This window comes from Peromyscus eremicus, chromosome 18 (assembly GCF_949786415.1).
Source record: "Peromyscus eremicus chromosome 18, PerEre_H2_v1, whole genome shotgun sequence".
Lineage (NCBI taxonomy): Eukaryota > Metazoa > Chordata > Mammalia > Rodentia > Cricetidae > Peromyscus > Peromyscus eremicus.
Window position 1 is genome coordinate 12,301,308 of NC_081434.1, and position 19,141 is coordinate 12,320,448.

At 44.4% G+C, this 19,141-nt stretch overlaps 1 protein-coding gene across 4 annotated transcripts in view; it reads left to right on the forward strand.

Annotated features, from left to right (window-relative positions):
* The first annotated feature begins 520 nt into the window (after positions 1 to 520).
* Rab3ip (RAB3A interacting protein) overlaps positions 521 to 19,141 on the forward strand; it is a 44,925-nt gene continuing 26,304 nt past the window's right edge. The window contains exons 1-4 of one of the 4 annotated variants that reach the window (XM_059245734.1): positions 521 to 708; positions 10,086 to 10,163; positions 12,242 to 12,517; positions 13,745 to 14,003. In XM_059245734.1, the coding sequence (XP_059101717.1) occupies positions 12,267 to 12,517; positions 13,745 to 14,003 (510 nt within the window). In that variant the 5' untranslated portion in view covers positions 521 to 708; positions 10,086 to 10,163; positions 12,242 to 12,266. Of the gene's footprint in view, positions 709 to 10,085; positions 10,164 to 11,246; positions 11,402 to 12,236; positions 12,518 to 13,744; positions 14,004 to 19,141 lie in introns of those variants that run through there. The other 3 variants (XM_059245733.1, XM_059245735.1, XM_059245736.1) reach the window with 3 other exon arrangements.

Below are 19,141 nucleotides of genomic sequence, written 5' to 3' on the forward strand. Positions count from 1 at the left end.
AAGGGCTTCTCCAACTTGAAAGACCGAGTGTGGGGAGGAAGTTTGATAACAAAACAAAACAAAACAAAAATAAAAACAGTTCCCATAAAAGATGAGAGAAGGCAGACACAGGAACGATTTTCTCTGGAAACTGCTAGAAAGGATCTGGGTTTTACAACCCCCCCTCCCCCGCCCCCCATCCCCCGACTCCCGGGTCCAGCTTCTGGTGGTATCCACGGACGCCGAACTTGTTCTCAACTCACACAGTTCAAAGCCCCTTCCCATTCCAGGAGAGCTCAGCACCCTCCAAGTTAGCCCCGGGGTTCCCCAGCCAGAGTGGTTCCCAGGGAAACCGCCCTTAGGTGACCCAGGACTCCGCACAGGGGCAGCCTGCGCCGAGCCCCTCCTGGCACCAGGGGGCGCCGCAGCGCGCGGACCCTTCATCCCCCTCCGGCCCCGCCTCCAGCCCCGCCTCCAGCCCCGCCTCCGGCCCCGCCCTCTCTCCCGGGGGACGGCCGCTCCCGGCTCCCCGCCCGGCTCTCTCGGCGCAGGCGCAGTCGGCTCTCCCTCCCCGGCTCCCATCGCAGTGCGCCCGGCCGCGGCGGAGTGGAGCGCCGTCGATCCGCCGCCGTCCTCCGCGTCTCCGGAGCTGGGAAGGGGACGCGCTCCCTGGCGGCTCTGCGAGCGAGCGCCGCTGAGCGCGGGCGGTGGCCGCGGCGGGTCCGGCAGGTGAGTGCGGCGGCGGCCAGGAGGGGAGAGGCTCGGGCGGTGCGAGCACCGCCCCCCTTCGGCGCCACGCTCGCCCGTCCCGCCGGCCCGGAGCGCGGCCGGAGCAGGTGCAGGAGGCGGCGGGGAGGGCACGGATGTCGCCCGCCGCCTGCCGAGCCCCGGGAACCCGGGAGGGCGGCGGCTCCGTCGTTACTCATTAACTCCGCGGGCCGAGCGGTCCCCGGCGCTCACCTGGCTGCCCGGCTGCGGCCTGGGTCACGGAGTTGGCTAAGTCGCCCGGCCGCGGCGGCGCGGTTGGCCGGGGATGTGCGGGGGGTCGCCGGCCCCAGAGCGGGTGCTCGTCCGCGATCGGCCCGGCCTGACTTCGGACGCGGGAGTGGAAGGACACCGGCTCCCCGTCCCCGCGCCCCCTGCGTGGGCCCCCTCGCACCACCGCCCGCGGAAAAGCAGCTGGGAGGCTGGGGAAGGGATGGAGCCCGGTGGACGCTGCAGCCAGTTGTTGGGAGATTAAAACATCGATCCGTAATGGCTGGCTGGAGGAGCACTCAGCACCGAGTTAGAACGGATGCCCCAGAGGCACTTCAGTTTCAAGGAAATGTTGCCTTGTACCCAGCCTACCTGTTTGTACACTTTCTCAGTGTCCCCCGAGTCAAGGAAACAGTCCTGTGATCCTTTTTTTTTTTCCTCCTGTGGAATGATTGCATAATTTGAGGAGAGGCCGATAAGAGGATTACTGTTCTATTGTAAATCTTTTGAAAGACCCAGTTTCTGTTCGGTACACTGTTAAGTTTTTGTTTTTAAACAATGAATGACAAATCGCGAGGAAAAAGAGGAGCAGAATAGGTATGCAGTCCATCACAGTTAAATAGTTCGCCAGTTTTATGGGGCCTTGTTCTGTTAGCATGTGTTATTTATTTACTAGGGCTGTGCGCTTTGAGAGGACTTTTCGTGTTTGGATGGACACTGCATTCTGAATCTGGCTTGTGTGGTCTAATCCTAAAGGCCCTAATGGCTTTAACGATTACACACATTTACTCAGTGATGAATTCCTACTATAAGAACAAACAGCTTTACACTTTTTTCTCTTTCCAGTCCAACGAGGTTTTGAATTAATGCATACTTTCGTGAATGAGTGTGTTTGATGGAACGCTTCCGTGCTCCCTTCACAGAGCCACTCACCAGTGATTTCGAATACATCTGAACCTCCCACGGCCTGTTTGCTGTTCACCTGCATTGTGGAGTTTTGATTAGTGATGTCTCTGTTTAAATCCAGCTGTGCCTTTGAATCAGTATAATTCTATACTTTTTTTTTTTTTTTTTTGTTTGTTTGTTTTTCGAGACAAGGTTTCTCTGTGTAGCTTTGGTGCCTGTCCTGGAACTCACTTGGTAGTCCAGGCTGGCCTCGAACTCACAGAGATCCACCTGGCTCTGCCTCCCGAGTGCTGGGACTAAAGGCGTGAGCCACCACCGCCCGGCTAATTCTGTACTTTTAAAAACATTCTATATGTCAGATTTTCTTAAAGTCCCTACTCTGCTGCATACATGTGTGCTCTACAAATACTTTTTTAAATGGAAGGGTTCCTAGGACTAGCCCATCCCTCATTTTTATGCTGTGGCTCAAGAGAAGCTTGTAGTTTTGCATGTGTTGCAGGGCTTAGATAGGCCTTTCTTCTGGACTGAGCAGCTCCCATAGCTCTGATGAACAGGGCATAACTCTCAGTACCATCTCACCAAGCATGCGACCTCGAGTAAATCACTTATTGAGCATACTGTGTAGAAACGTATTAAAATGCCAGTGTTTGTCCCTTCCCCGTGTTTCAACCCAGCATGAACTTTATAAAGGTGGGCTGTGGGTTTAATTAGACATTCCATTGAGATGTGGGGGAGGGACGAAGGAGCTAACATCAGCTTGACTGGAGACTGGGCACTGTGCCTGCTGTTGGAGGCCACCCTTGGCTCATTAGTCCTGAGGACACTCTTAGGTTATAGGTGCTTTATCAGGTTTTGCAAATCTGGAAACCGAAGTGCGGAGAGTCAGAATAACTTGCCTGTAGTACTTAGTTCTCCTTTATAACTGGCTGATATCAAAGCTAGGATTTAAAAAAAAAAAGCAAAACTGTTGAGGGGGATCCCCCAAGTGGGGCTTTACACTGTTGCTCCTTCTGTTACTGGTCTTTCTGAAAAAAGAGTTTAACATTTAGGGGCAGGGGGAGGGGCGTGCAGGTGAAAGGTGGTGTTGTTTGTGTGTCTGATTAAAAACTACCCAAGTGTTCTTTTGATGGTGACATGGCTGTCCCCACTGTTACTAAGTCCATGGTTCTCGAGTGCCAAGCCCTGATCAAGCTCACGCCAGCTCATTTTCTCACCAGCCAGGAGATAGGTCATGTACACCCCCTTGCCTTTTCTAGTTGAGAAAATTTGAGACGTGAGCGGTTGTGTGGCTTCGCTGGGATCATATGGCTAATTAATTAAGTGACGGGTAGATGAGAAGTAGGCAGGCAGCTTCAGGAGCAGGGCTCGGGACCATTACTACACCCATTGCCTCCTCTTGTCTAGGTAGTGCTTCCTCTGAGTCAGTTCATGCTTGAAGGATTGCCTGTTCTTAATTACTACTACGCCACTTCATGTGTAGGTCGTAATGCTGAAAAATTGTTTTTAATTTAGCTTTTACGAGATAGTTATATGAGTGTAATATGCAATTCTCATGTCACCAGAGGTTTTCAATAAAATAGTCATTGGGTATCTGCTTTGCAAGTCAGTGGGGCGGGGGTTAAGGAGTGTATAAGGAGTCTAGGGTAATGCGTGTGATGTTCTTATATATTCTATAATATGTTCCTCAAAACTGAGAGGAAGCTGGGGTGTAGCTTCGTGATAGAGGGGCTTGCTTAGCCTGTGTGAGACTGAGTTCAGTCCCCAGGAATGCAATAAAAGCAACAATTCCCAACAACAACCATTGAGAAGGATGTGTATGCATACATGGATATGAAAATATAGGAATACATTTTGTTGAGTATCAAAACAGAAAGTTACAGTGTTGGGTGCTGGGGTGGAAGTAGGTAGGTGTGTGTTAAGGTAATGACAGAAAGTTCTAAGAATATTGTTCGGGAAGATACATTGTAAAACTAAAACTTTCAGCCAGTATATAATTCTGTTTAAACCGCAGGACAACCAATTTTGCTACTTGATCCCCTCAAAGTCAAATGTCAGGGTTTTGGAAAAACTCTGTTAGCTAGTTTCTCCTCTGCTGTAATGCTGTCCTCAGTCAACTACCTCACCCCACCCTCACGCTTCTGTGTTGGATATGTTTCTGCTGTAACCATCCCTCACTACATAGTGGTGGGAAAGTACTTCCACTGTCCCCACTCACTTCTATAATGTCGGATACGTATTTCTGTTGTGTTATTTATTCATTTTGATATTTGCGCTGCATTTGTACTTTTCTCGTGAACTGGATGCATGCTTGATGAGGCGGTTCTGTGAGCTCCTGGAAGCTCTCTCTACTTTATCTTACCCCAATGTAGAGCTTTAGCCTTGACCTTGATACTCAGGAGGGATTGTACTGGGTAAGCCATTGGAATTGTCCTCACAGTAGACATTGAAGTGTTCAGAATGAGGGGGGGGGGCTAAGGAAGGAAGGGGTGCTTTTGGCAGGTTGGATTGCGCTGTCTTTTCCTTCTCCTTTCTCTTCTCCTTACAGCGGAAAGAGGTAGTTACATACACTTCAGTTGTATAGAGTCGTACATAGACTGACATCTGAATATTGGCAGCATGGTTCAATAGCATGGTTCATAGTTCAGTAGCCGCAGACCAAGATGGAAGTTGGCAGAATGCTTGAAGCTTGTGAGAGAGTTGTTAAAAAGACCAGTGTTTTAAGTTTCTACACTAACTGAAAAGTGGAAATCTTTATTTTTTTCTGTGCCTAACCTGTTTCGAGGATGTTAACCACAAATGGTAGACTTCGTTCATTTTTCGCAACTGAATAAGACACAGGAATACAGTGACTTTAGTAAAATCAGGCTACTGTTTTTCATTTACATGTTGTGCTTTTCAAAGTCCTGTACAGAGAGTTGGGGCGAAGGCTCAGTCAGTCAGTGCTTGCCCAAGTTTGATGTCCAGAACCCATGTGAAATGCTGTGTATTAGTTACTGTTCCGTTGCTGTGATAAAACAGTGTGACCAAAGCAGCTTATGGGAGAGTTTATTTTGGATTATAGTTCCAGTAGGTTAGCAATCCATGTTGGCAGGGACAGCATGGCAGCAGGCAGCCGGAGCAGGCAGCTGAGGGAGCCCATTTTTAACAGCAGCCATGAAGCAGAGAGAGCGTGCAGGAAGCTGGATTAGGCTATATGCTCCCAAACCTTACCCCCAATGAAGCACCATGTTCCCCAAACAACAGAGAACCAAGTGTTGTCTACGAGAGCCTATGGGGGACATTCCTCATTCAAACCACCGCAGGTCTAGTCTGGTGGCTGCACCGGGGATCCCAGTGTCAGAGAGCCTGAAATAATAGGCAGACCTCTGGAGCTCGCCAGCCAGCTGGCCTAGCATAATTGATGAGCTCCAGGTCAGCAAGAGACATTTGCGCAGAGCGGGGTGAATGGTACCTGAGTAATACCACCAGAGATATTGTCCTCTGGTCCCCATGTGCACGGGGACGGGGACACACACACACACACACACACGCACACGCACACGCACACGCACACACCCCTACACACACATCCCTACACACACACCCCTACACACATACATACACACACACAAAAAAATCTCAAAGTACTGAATAAAGGAGGACATGATTGCAGCCAACCAGAGGGCAAGAATAGAAAGGGCACAGAGGGTAACCGGTGTTGGTTCCAAGGCTGTGCTGAAGGAACTAGAGGGTAGGAAGAGTTCAGATGTTAGTATTTTCCTGCGTGGATGTTCATCACCTCTTAGGGTTGATGCGGTGAGATTGGCCTTAGAAACCCTTTGTCTTTCTGGCTCTGTCTGCTGCTCCTGTCTTCCGGTCAGTTTTGTCTTAATTACGTCTTTAATGTAGTGGAGTCAGGTGGTAGGATGAGACACATCAGGACTTGCATCTTATTTCTTGGCTCTTTGACCTCGACTAATTGCCGTCTCTGAGTCTGTTTCTGTGAAGTAAGGATTGGGACCATTTTAAAGGGATGCTGTGATGCTCAGCTAGGTCGTGTGTATATGCAGATGAAAATAAACTAACTCCTCGGGGGTATCACTTGGGCGTCGGTCTGACCTTTATAGTTTATGTCGCCCTTGGTGGTAACCGTTCACCCTGTTGCCTCCAGTTAAAACCATTCCCGCCTTGGAGTCTTTTTTCCTAATGATTGCATTATAGTTTGGCTACACTTCCCAAGATGAAGGTCTGACTCTTCAGGATAAACGCCAAGCACCATTTTCCTGTTAAATGAAGCGTTTAATGGTGTGTCCCTCAGCTGCCTCCCTGCTTGATTTTCTGTCACTCTTCCCTTTGCTGGTTTCCTTAGTGTCAGACCCTTTTTCCCGGAGCGTCCCGTCTTATTCCCTGCCTTGTCAATCTCCTGGACGCCTACTTAGCATTAAAGATGTACGTTATAATTTACTCTCCTTCATTCCCTGTGCCTGCAGGGTCATCCCCGGCTCTGATGGGCCACCTGTCATTGATTAGTCTGTCCACTGCTGTGTTCTTAGATGTCGGCACCAGGGTGTGCCCCGGAGAGCTGAAGCTGGTGACTGTTCTTCTGTTGTATGTACTGGAAGTCCAACGAAGTTGTTTAAGGAAGTGAACTAATACGTGCAATTTGTAACACAAAAATTCACGATATACTATTGAAGTAGCAATCTGATGTTTAATGTCAGGAACCATTCTTCAAAAAATTCATGCTAAATTTGAAAGTCATCTGAGAATTAAAAAAAAAAAAATCTGGCCAGGGGTGGTGGCACATTCCTTTAATTCCAGCATTCAAGAAGCAAGCGAACTCTGAGTTTGGGGCCAGCCTGGTCTACATAGAAAGTTCTAGATCAGCCAGGGCTACCTAATGAGATCCTGTTTAAAAAAAGAGAAGACAAAAAAGTTGGGGGCACATATGGCCCGTCCTCCCAGCCCTTCATGCACCGTTTAGTAGTCTGTAAAGAATAAATTGAAAGAAGGAAATAGTACTTATAATCCTTTTTGGTGTTTTGAGGCAGGGTCTCACCATATAGCCTGGGTCAGCCTGGGCCTTATATAGATTGGATTGGTCACGAACTTGCAGGTTGACCTCTGACCCTCCACATGGGCTCTGTGACATTCTCATGCCTACAGATATTCATACACAGTAATAACAATTTGAAGAAATGTTTGAAAAGTGAGATCCTTATCAGAGTGTTTCTACGCCGATACCGTATAATCCTTGTTTATTTCTACACTGTAGTTCTCCACACTTTTTATAAATAGAGAATCAAATTAATTTTTAGATATATCAAGTTGGTTTGGGAATGTGATTCTTTTTCTGCTTCTCACTTGTCAAGGGAAGTCAAGTCGGGAATACACAGTTAGTGGGAAGATGTTTTTTTTGTTGTTTTTGTTCACTTGGACTATTAATATGTATCAGGTTCGTAGCTGTCATTTAAATTATTTATATGCATTTTATTCATGTCTTCAGATGCTTTTTTTTTTTTTTTTGAGACTGGGTTTCCTTATGTAGCTCAGGCTGGCCTCAAACTGGAGATGCTCCAGCTTTAGCCGGAATGCTAGGATGACAAATATGTATGACCATACCCAACTTCTAAGATACTTCATGGAAAACATTTTACCAATAACGCATCCTGATGATTTGAGCTGTCTTAGGGATCCTTTAGTTTTCATTTCAAGCATGGATTTTACATAGAAAAATTATTTTTGTAGGAAGTTGTTTGGCTTTTGCTGGGCGTCATCTAATCAGTTAACACTTGGGAGTTTCTTAAATCCCCGGGTGAAGGTTAACCTTCCGTAGAGGCTGGCCGCAGTTCCCACTGTGAGGATGCTGACTTCCAGAAGGAGAACAAGTAACACAAAGTGTACATTAGCATTCGGAAGCACATGGTTCTGATCACTTTTTCCTGGATTGGAAATCACCTTTTGCCTTTGGGGGTCTAAAACCAGCCAAGCTGTTCTGCCTGCGTGCAGGTCTGTGAGCCACATGCGTGCAGTGCCCCCAGGGGCCCCAAAGGGGCACCAGGTCTCCCGTCAGGAGTTATGGATAGTCGTAAGGACCATGCGGGTGCTGGAAACCAGACCCAGGTCCTCTGCAAGAGCCAGAGGTCCCCTCTGTCCCTGGAGACTAAATTAGTCTTAGGGGATTTGACTTTAAACAGTGTCGGAAGTGTATCATCAAAACAGAAACATTGTAGGCAGACACACGCCTCAGGGTTGCTGTTATGTGCTAACCTGCTTCTCAATATCAGCCCTTAAGGTAGAAATCAGGGTACAGATTCCAGATGTGAGAACTGGTATGCACAGATTGCCCTGGTAATTTAGCAGAATCAGGCCCAATCCCCTCTGCCCCTTTGTGTCTTATATGTTTTAGCTGTTGGTATTTATTTGTGAGTGTTTTGAGACCATACCTTTGGACACCTGAACACCCTACCGAGAACTTTGTCTTATGTTTTTTCATGGTGGGGGAGTTTTCACTTGTTATTTCTGCATTCCTTTGCCTTTGCTTTCTTTGTTTTTCCTGTATTGTGATTGTGTGTGTGTGTGTGTGTGTGTGTGTGTGTGTGTGTGTATCTTGTCTGTCTGTTGGTACACATGTGTGTATTTATAGAGGCCAGAAGTCAATCTCGGATGTTTCTCAGGCACCGTCCACCTTGTCTTTTGAGATGGGGCATCATTAATCTGGAGCTTGTCCTGTAGGCTAGCCTGGCTGCCTAGGGAGAGCCCCAGAGTCCTCTAGTCCTCTTGTCCCCCCGCCCCTCCACCAGTGTTGGGGTTACAAGCACGCGCCAGTACATCTTACTTCTTCAATGGATTCTGGGCATCCAGCCCCTGACCTTTGTGTCTTCTGTGGCATTTAGCACACACTGTCATAGAAGACACTCGGGATCAATTCATTGTTTGTAAAACTCGTAAATAAAAGGAAAAATGAATTCACCCTTACATTCTGGTATATCATACAGCTGGCTTAGATCGTGAGGAAAGTATTTTTTAAAAAATTAACTTAATATAAGTTCAGTGGGTCTAGAGAAGGATCACAGTAGCCACTAACACACTTACAGAGAACAGGGCTTCAGGGTCTTCAGTGAGTCACAATAGTAGTTCCTAAACTGACTAGTGGGTCTTACCATAAGAGGGAAAAACTGGTATTTTTGATTTAAAGACTCTTAAGATTTAGCTTTTTTGATTTTGTATTTGTATTAAACTTTTGTCATATCTCAAAGCATCTTGGTCACAAATGACATTAAGATAACTTACTTGATTTTATATGCATAATAGTTTCAGAATAAAAACATCAATATCGCTGCTAATATGATGACTGGAAATAGCTTATGATATTTCTACTGTATTTGTCCTTAGAAAACATTGTTAGGATCTACTTTACATTATTGTTTTAAAGTTATATGAAGTACCTTTTTTGTATGTGGTTAAGCTACCATCTCTATGTTAGATGTTTTTACTTTTAAAGATTAAAAAAATTAATATTCATATGGTTTCAAGTTAAAATGCAGACTTACAATGATACAGTGAGGGAAGTCTGGCTTCATGACTTTTTGCTCTGCGTGGTTCCCCCTCCTACAGAGAATTTTTTTGGTTCTGTTTTTTTTTTTGTTTTTTGTTTTTTGTTTTTCAAGACAGGGTTTCTCTGTGTAGCTTTGCACCTTTCCTGGGACTCACTTGGTAGCCCAGGCTGGCCTCGAACTCACAGAGATCCGCCTGTCTCTGCCTCCCAAGTGCTGGGATTAAAGGTGTGCGCCACCACCGCCCGGCTTGGTTCTGTTTTTAATATAACCTTCAGTTCTAAAATAAGCATGTATGTATGTGCAATTACACATATTCTATACGCAGATAAACACGTTCATGCTTTTACTCTCCTTTCCTAGATTCAGAGGTAGCTTATGGGCCGGTGAACAAACGTGACCAATCTCTGTGTGATTCCAGGCCTCCATGGCACTGTGGAAGGACAGAACTGTCCCCTGTCCTCCACACGTGCGCTGGGGTCAACATTTTAAAAAGTAGTGTATTATACACAGCAGTTTTCCCTGTTCTTTAACTTACCAGTATATCCCGAAGGTGGTTCGCAGCAGTGTGTGTGGATACTGTTCGTCTTTTACATACACAGGTAACACTTCATTACGAGGCTGTGCCTCACTTTACACAGTCAGTCCTCTGCTGTTACCAATGATGTATTTATCTTTTTTGTTTTCCAGTTTGCCTGTGTATCCTTGGCCTGAATCCCTAAGAGCATGCTGGGTCATATGTGCTGCACGAACCTGTCACTTTGCTAGGTATTGCCACATTTTCTTCCAGAAGATTTGTCTCATTTTCCGTTTCTAGAAATTAAGATGCTGTTGTACTCTGTAATTCAGTGAGCCTTTAAGGTATACAATGTTGAATTAGATATACGTGAGGTAAAAGGAAGGGTCATAGTTACTGATAAAATGTCAGTTTAAATACAGGCTCCTCCGTTGCCCTTGGCTAACCCCAGACCTAGATGGTAAGAACCCTTTGCTGAAGGAGATACCATGAACTGGATGTAAGACTGGCACTCAGCAGGCTGGCACTGAGCTGGGTGCTTCCTCCTGCCGCCTAGTGTTCATAGTGCCAGAAGGTTCTGTGAAGTCTCCCGGGGGAGAAAGGTCGTCAGTGGTCTAAACCAGCTTTGGATCCTGCATGCTGCAATCCTGACCTGCAAAGCGAGACATGCCCACTTGTGCAGCAGTGACAGGAATGTGGTGGGATTAACAGTCGCTTCCTGATTGGCTTTGAGAACTGCTCCATGATTGACATTGTGAACCTGGTCGTAGACCTATAGCTGGAGACGTCACAGGCTTTGGCACAGAATGTGATGTTTTACTAGTGGACGCACAGCAGCCTAACTGCCTTCGAGATATTTGTGTTACTATTGTAGGCTGGTGTGCTCCCAGTGCGGGTCAGAGAAACTTTTTTGCAGAGGGCGATAGTTAACACAGAGAACCCAAAGTGGCCAGGGTGCTCAGGATAAGTGACTGCTGAGTGCTCAGCCCTAAGTGATGCCCCTGCCCCTGCCTGGCCCAGGGAACATCCCCAAGAGAGGTGGGAGGATTGAAAGAGCCAGAGGATGGAGGGACGCCACCAGAAGCTGTTCTGTAGTGCTGGGCACACAGCAGCTGTGGCCACCTGCATAAGACTTGCCCAGGTAGAATAAGCACCCGGGGATGGAGGGGGCTGGTTGGGAAAAGAAAAGCGTCAGCAAGGGCGGGAGAGGGCGAAGAGGTGACGGGTGAATGAACTTAATGATTCTGTACATAATGAGATCGCCCAAGTTTTCTGAATGTCAGTTTAGTGTAAACACATCTCAGAGTTGTTTGTTTTCTTTACCTTAGCATGGCTTAATTAGTAAACTGTATGAAAATGAAATGTATACTTTCGGTTATCATCACCTTTCCCTGGCTGCATATGTGTGAATTAATGTGAAAAATGAAAATGGTTCTTTTAGATGAAAAAAGTAAATTAGAAAGTACTGTCCGAGCTTTCATTTGGCATGGTAAGTATTTTGAGTTAAATTAGTTGAACTTTGAGGACCGAAGGTACCATGTGCTGTTAATAAATTGGTTATTAGTAAATTTACTTACTTTGAAGTTGGGCATTTATCGATTTATTTGATAAAATTTTGGTTGTTCATAAGTGGTCACAGTAATCTGTAGTTTTGAGAGAATGTTAATATTGTGTCTACTTTCCACAGCCTTTTTATTCTCTGCTGGATATTTTTTTAAGGTTTTTTTTTTTTTTTTAATTGGTGATATGTGAGAATTAAGGTTTTCAGTTTAGCAAGTGAATGAGTATTTCTGTATTTTGTGGAAGAGGTGATGTGTCCATCTGCTGCTTGACTTGAAGGTCTGGGAAGGATGCTCACGATAGTCCCCATGCTTCTGCAGGAAGGACCAGACTGGAAAGGAGCGGGTCCAGGGCTTTTTAAGCTTCAGCTTTTGGGACTTTTCCCTGTAGGGTAAAAAAAAAAAAAAAAAAAAAAAAAATCAATGAATGGTTTACAAGATTTTTTTTTTACAATTTTTAAATGTTTTACATTTAAGAGGACAGCTTGAGGGAGACAAGTCTTTTTTTTGCCTAAACTTTATAAGATCTTTGAATAATACTATATAAAGTTTTTTTTGCGTACTTGTTATTAATGGCTGTGAATAAATGTTTCACAGGAGCACAGTCTTCCTGAGTACTTGAAGGGGTTGTCTTCTGTGCTCACTGTAGATATGTGCACTTACATACTGTAAGCTTATGCTTTATATGGATTATTTTACAGCTCATGTATTTTGATTTAGTTTTGAACTAAGTCCCTAAAAACAGTTGTACTCTTTTGGCTTTAGCGTAGACGGTCTTAGGATGAGGCCTTTGCTATGGCTGATGACCCCTTGGAAGGCTTCCATGAAGTGAACCTTGCTTCACCTACTTCTCCGGACCTCCTTGGTGTGTGTGACCCAGGAACCCTAGAGCAGACGACCTCCCCGAGCGTCATCTACCGGCCACATCCTTCGTCTTTATGCTCTGCTCCTCTCCAGGCTAACGCCTTAGATCTTTCTGATCTTCCCACACAACCTGTGTACTCATCTCCTAGGCGTTTAAACTGTTCGGAGATACCTAACATCAGGTATGAGATCACTGTCACACAGATACCCAATGTCAGGTATGAGATCACTGTCACACAGATACCCAGTGTCAGGTATGAGGTCACTGTCACACAGATACCCAATGTCTGGTATGAGGTCACCATTACACAGACACCTTACATCAGGTATGCAATCATTGTCACGCAGATACCTAACATCAGGTATGAGATCACTGTCACACAGATACCCAGTGTCAGATATAAGATCATCAGCACATAGATACAATATCAGGTATGAGATCACCAGCACGAGGATATCTAATGTCAGGTATGAGGTCACCAGCACACAGATACCTAATATCAGGTACGAGATCACCAGCATGAAGATGCCTAACATCAGGTACGAGATCACCAGCACAATTATTTTGGATTATTGTTATTTTTAAAAGTTTGCTTGGTTGTCTTAAATTATCCTTTTTTAGAAAATTTGAGTAAGTATGCCCATGTAGAGTGATGTATTTTAATCCTTAGACTAGGAATTGGCAAACTTACACAGGTGTCCAGACCAAAAAATATTTTCGGTTTAGCAGGCCGTATAGTTGTTGTTTTTTTTTTTTAAAGATTTTATTTACTTTTATTTCTTTATATGGATGTTTGGCTTGCATGTATATCTGTGTACCTCATATGTGTAGTACCTGAGGAGGCCAGAAGAGGGCGTCAGATCCCCTGGAACTGAGTTACAGATGGCTGTTAGCCATCATGTCAGTGCTGAGATTCAAATCTGTGTCCTCTCTAAGAACAGCAAGTGCTCTTAACCACTGAGCCTTCTCCAGCCCCAGGCCATACAGGTTTTGGGCCAGTTCCTAAGTTTTGTTTTTCCAGTGTGAAAGCAGCCATAGGCAGTCTGTAAATAAATAAATATGACTGTCCAATAAAACCTGTGGCCACAGAAATTTCATACAAGTAACACAGGTCATACAGTGTTACTGATTCCTTGTCATCCGTTCCTGGCTTGTGGGCCTTAGGAAAACAGTGGAGACTTGATTTAGCCTTCAACTGCGATTCGTGACCCCTGTTCCCGAGAAGTAGCCCTTTCTGTGACGATGAAAGTATTTCTATGTTGTGCACGATGAATGATAGCGTTAGCCACATTGCGGCTGTTGAGCGCTTGACGTGTGGCTGGTATGAGGACCTGCCGTTAGTTAAATGTAGATTGGCTAGTTCATTGGAACTTTTATGGCATCCCCTCTGAGCTGTCTCTCCTTGCAGCATCCATGTTCCGGACCCAGCCTCATCTGTCACCCCTGGAGTGGCAGTGGGACTCATTAAGTTAAGTTCAAGGAAGGACAGCTGTAATGCCGAGAGGGAGTTTCTGCAGGGTGCCACCGTCACAGAGGCTCCCGCCGGCAGCGATGATATCTTTGGGCTGAGTACGGAGAGCCTGTCGCGTTTACGAAGCCCATCTGTTCTGGAAGTTAGAGAAAAGGGCTACGAAAGGTTAAAGGAAGAACTTGCGAAAGCCCAGAGGGTAAGGAAACCGTGTTGTCCTTCTGTGTATTCTGTTCCAATGATGACTTGGGATGGCAGCTCGTAAACACGTTCTCACAGTTTTGCTCTTACCCTTCACGTGGACTCAGCCTCATTGGACAGCATCCGTAGTGTGTGAAATTGCTTGAGTGATAAAGAAGCTCTCCCTAGGAATAGGAGCCGGAGGAATGAGATTCCGAAGCTCTGTCCCGATTGCTGTCTGTCTAGCTTTAGTCCTTACACAGTCTTACAGATGGTATCCCGCATGAACTGTCGCCTTATGTGGTTGGCTTGGGAGTCACTCACCGAAGCCTTCCAGGCTAGTTCTTTCTACTTGGAGGAATGTTGTAGTAATGTCACCTTTTTTCTGCTGATTGTGAATATTGTTTGTATTTTACATCAGAGAACTTTCTTTCCTTGATATATTTTTCCATTTGTCTTTAAATTTATGGCCAGCCCTTATCCTACCCCCCCATCCCCAGACTGAAATTGAATTGCAGAGAGAACTGTATAGCATTAGGAAACGGGAAATATAGTGTGTGTGTGTGTGTGTGTGTGTGTGTGTGTGTGTGTGTATGTGTGTGTAGGGGATGGTACATCTGCCTGTGTGTGTGCGCACAGAGGTCAGGTGCATGGTGTGTTTTCCTCTATCACTCTCTGCCTATTCCGTTGAGGCAGAGTCTCTCCTTGAACCTGTTTTCTAGATTAGGCTAGAAGATAGCAAGCATCAGTGATCTTTCTGACTCCCCTTCATCCCCTGGAGCTGCGGTTATGGGCTAGACTTGTCTCATGGATGCTGGGGATCTGAACTCTGGTCTTCATGATGGTGCAGCAAACATTAACTGTTCAGCCATCTCTCTCGCCCAGGAGAAGTCATAAATGAACAATCTTACTTCATCAGCCTAAAACAAAAGTCAGGTCAAACACAGTGAGTAGAAGAATGGGAACGGTAAAGAGTGAGAGCAGAATTCAATGAAATTAACAAGAGAAATAGAAAACAAATAAAATATGGATTATTTAAAACATCGATAAAATTGACAAACCTCTGGCAAAGAAAAGTTGAAAAAAGGGTATAGGTTATCAATATTAAGAGTAAACAGGTATTACTCCTGATCCCACAGACAGCAAAAGTACAATTTAGGGATGATAAGAAAAACATTATGTACATAAATTTGACAGCTGTGGTCAGATGCCAATTTGTATTTTAAAAATTGAGAAAATATGTCAAACATTTATTTCTTTCATGCCATGACATTGTCTGGGCATGTATTCCACCATCTCTCCACCATGGCCTTTTCATTTCTTCCCCCATTTATTTATATTTTGTGTGTTCATAGCTACACTGAGAATCTCTTTGAAATCTTCGGTTTGTACTATTTAGAGCTGTGTTGAGGTAACTGAAAGGATTATGATATGTGACCATGTACATACTGAATTGTATTAGGATGAGTATAATATAGTTTAATATTAGCTTAGGACTCAAGTCTTGAGGAGGACATACTTTCTGAATTCTGGTAACTTATGAATCAAAATTACGTCATTGGCCATTTCGTATTCTGGTGATTCTTCCTGCCTTCTTTTCATCCTTTAATTTTTTGTACCTTCCTTTTCAAAGTAAGTCTTGAATTTTATCCTTTCTACTAATAAGTGCCTTTTAGCTGGTGTGTTTAGGCCGTTTATACTTAGTGCAGTATTAATGAAATTTGGCTAAATCTGTTGTCTTACTATTTCTTTTCTCTTGTTCTGTTTGATCTCCTATCTTATTCCTCCTCTAGTATTAGTTCATTATTTTTGGTGATTTACTTTCTTTGGCTTCCTGGCTAATTGTTGGGTTAACCTAGTTTATGGTTAGAGTACACTCCTTTACCTTGTCACTGTCCACTCTCCAGCGGCAGACTGCCTGTGTACAGTAGAAGAACCTTAGAACTCCTCTATTTTCTTTTTCAGTTCCAGCTCTGTTCAGTGATTCTCATATACTTCATATATCTTGAATCTCATCACACACTTTTATTTTGCATTAAACATTTGATTATTTTGGAGGGATATAAATGAGTAAGAATCTTTGGTTTTCTCTACATAGCTACTGTTTCCAGTGCTGCTCTTTTGTTTCATGTGTGTCTAGATTTCCAGCTGGCTTTTTCTTTCTGTTTAAGGGGCACCTTTAACATGTTTCCTGTTCGCTTATGATGTGAGGTCCCTTTTTACTTTAGTTTTTTATTTCATTGGGTGCAGACCTGGAGGCTGATGTATGCAGCCTTCCTCTTAGTATTCAAAAGTGGTGCTTTGCTGTCCCCCAACACACATTGGCTCTCACAGGAAGTTGCTCTGTGTGTGATGTCTTTGCTTTCTTGCTGCTGTGAGAGTCTTCTGTAAGCATTTTTATGATTTCCCCAGGTAGTGTAGTTTTCTTCAGAGCTTTGTGGTGTGTGTGTGTGTGTGTGTGTGTGTGTGTGTGTGTGTGTGTGTGTATGTGTGCATGTGTGCATGTGCACACATACACTTAGAGTGTGATGTGCTCTTGTAGGTTTTTGGTTTTCATAAAATTTTGGACATCTTGGCTTTAGTTTCAAAAATCCTTCCTGTTCTTATGTCTCCTCTCTTCATCTTCTATTGTATATATGTTAGAGTGTGGGGTTCTAGTCTACTCTTTTTTCTTCTTTTTTTTTAGTTTTTTCCTTCTGTTTGTGTTTCATGGTGGATGGTTTCTCGTAGTTCCCAATGCTGTTCCTTCCTTCTGCAGTACCCATCCTATTTCGGACTTGATAGTTTTCATGTCCAAAGTTTGAACCTTTCAAGAGTTTGCTTTTGTTGTGTAGCATGTTAGCCCTTACTTCTACTTCTTGAACATATATTTAAAACGACCTAGTACCTCATGTGCTCACATGACCCAGGGCTCGCTTTGTTTCCCACTTGTGGATGATCAGAGTCTTTTGGTGCCCAATGGCATGAGCGTTGTTTTTGTAGTTTTTCAGTTGTATCAGATGGGTGGTAAATTGCACCCTGTTACCTTCTCTGGATTAGAACTGGAAGTTGTATGGTTTATCTACGCACTTTGTCCAGGTAACCCCTTCCTGAATCTACATTTCCACACACACACACACACACACACACACACACTTCCATTATTTTGAGCTTCCCAAGGAAGATTATGCATTTTGTTTATGATTGTATCTGAAGTGTGTGATGTATTCTTGCTGTAGTTTGTCGATTACATGGATTATGTACATGGGCATGCAGGCCCACTGTTGTGTGACTAGGCATGTATGGACAATATTCTCAATAGGGTTATTGCTAGTACTTATAAGCAGCACAGTGTATTAGAAACTTAGCCTTGCAGAGTTTTATCTTTTATGTATGAAATACTCTGAAGAGGGGTTCCTAGTAGCTAGGCACTGCTTTCCTGTGAAGTAATTAGGGATCTGTGTTCTTCTGTCCTGGGCTGTGTAGTCTTGTAGTGCTGAAAAATCACTTTTCAGCAGCAGATCCCTAGTGTTGGAATAGGGGAACCATTTATGGGACTGATGGGGAGGTGTGGGATGCCGGAGATCCTTGTGCGATTCTTTGTTTATCTGCCCTTCCTTCCCCAGTGTTGCTGAAGATCAGCTTGGGTAGAATTAGGGCTTTCGTATGTCCGTAAAAATGTGGGTTTTCATACCTCACCCCAGAGTGGCTGAAACAGGATTTTTTGTGTTGAAGCTTAGAAATAGGCATTTCCCACTAACTTCCCTGTTAATTGTTACATTCACCAAAGACTAAATCTTCTGGTATGAGGGGTAGCCTTCAGGTTTTATTGTTCCTGAAAAAAGAATCAAATGGCTTAGAAAATAAACTGGACAGTAAAGCGTGCAGCCAGAGGGAGTTGCTCAAGAACATATGCCTTATTTATTTAGTATGACCTACTATAATAATTGTAGCCAAAGAAAGATCAACACTTACCAGGATCTTTCATTAACAAATATCTCTTGACTGTGCAGTGTGTAAGAATAAACTAGACATGACTCTGTGTTTTCAGAGTTTACTTTGGCAGGGTTTGATGATGTATGTCTGTAATCCTAGCACCCAGAAGACTGAGGCAGGAGGATTGCTGTGAATTTGTGAGTCACTGTATGCTGGACTACATAGTGGATTCCAGGCCAGCCTGAGTTAGAGTGAAGCCCTGTTTCAAAAAAATAAACCAAATTAAATTAAGAAAATCGTCTAGTAGTTGGACAGAAAAGATGTAGCTCTGCCTCATTGACTCTGAGCTGTCTTTTTTTTTCTCGTATAACATCTCTTAAAATTGTTACCAGTTAGTAATAAGGACATTGCGATTGCCTACTTACGCATGAACTTGGTCAGAGCTGTTCATGCTAATTTGATTGAGTTGGATGCTTTATTGTTGATCATAATTATTAGATTAAATACCTTCAAAAGTATCTCACTGTAGTGAGGTATTGAAATGGAAACACAGAGTAACTGGGTAAAACTCTGTTCTGTCAGCCTAAAGGAATTCTCAGAATGACAACCCCCAAAGAAGAGAAACACTATATCGTTGTTCCATTGACAGCATTTTTCTTTCTAGATGGATGAAATGTCTATCATATGAGGAAGCCTAACTAGATCTATGGCCGAGTGGTAGAGAGGTTGCATCGTGTGCGCAGTGCTGGGTGGTTCAGTCTCCAGCCCCGGGGTGGGGGAGAGGAGGTCTTCACTGACCGCCCTGTCATGCCTGGTCAGCCCCAGCTGCTTCGGGGGGATGCAGAGTTGCAGAAGGACTGCTTGAGCTCAGGGGTCGGGCCAGCTTGGGGGACATAGCAAGACCGCTCCTGGGGATACAGTGAAGACGAAGTCGTAAGTGCTGACCTAAGCTTGTTCTCTGTGCAGCTCCCAGCTTACTTCCCCGGGTTACACTCTCAGTCTGTACCACTGGTCTGAAATACTGCAGTCGTTACAGTCATCTGTTTCTCCAGTGGGTTGGTTTTTTTGTTTATTTTTAAACTTAGCCAAACTGTACAAGTGCTAGATCCTGAATGGCAAATCTGATGGTTGCTTTCTTAATTCGACCTTGATTAGAATCCTTCAGAGACCCCCCTTCTCTTATAAAAGTCCTATTTCTTTCTTACTTTGCCTTTCTTTCTGTGCTGCCTGAGACAGGTCGTA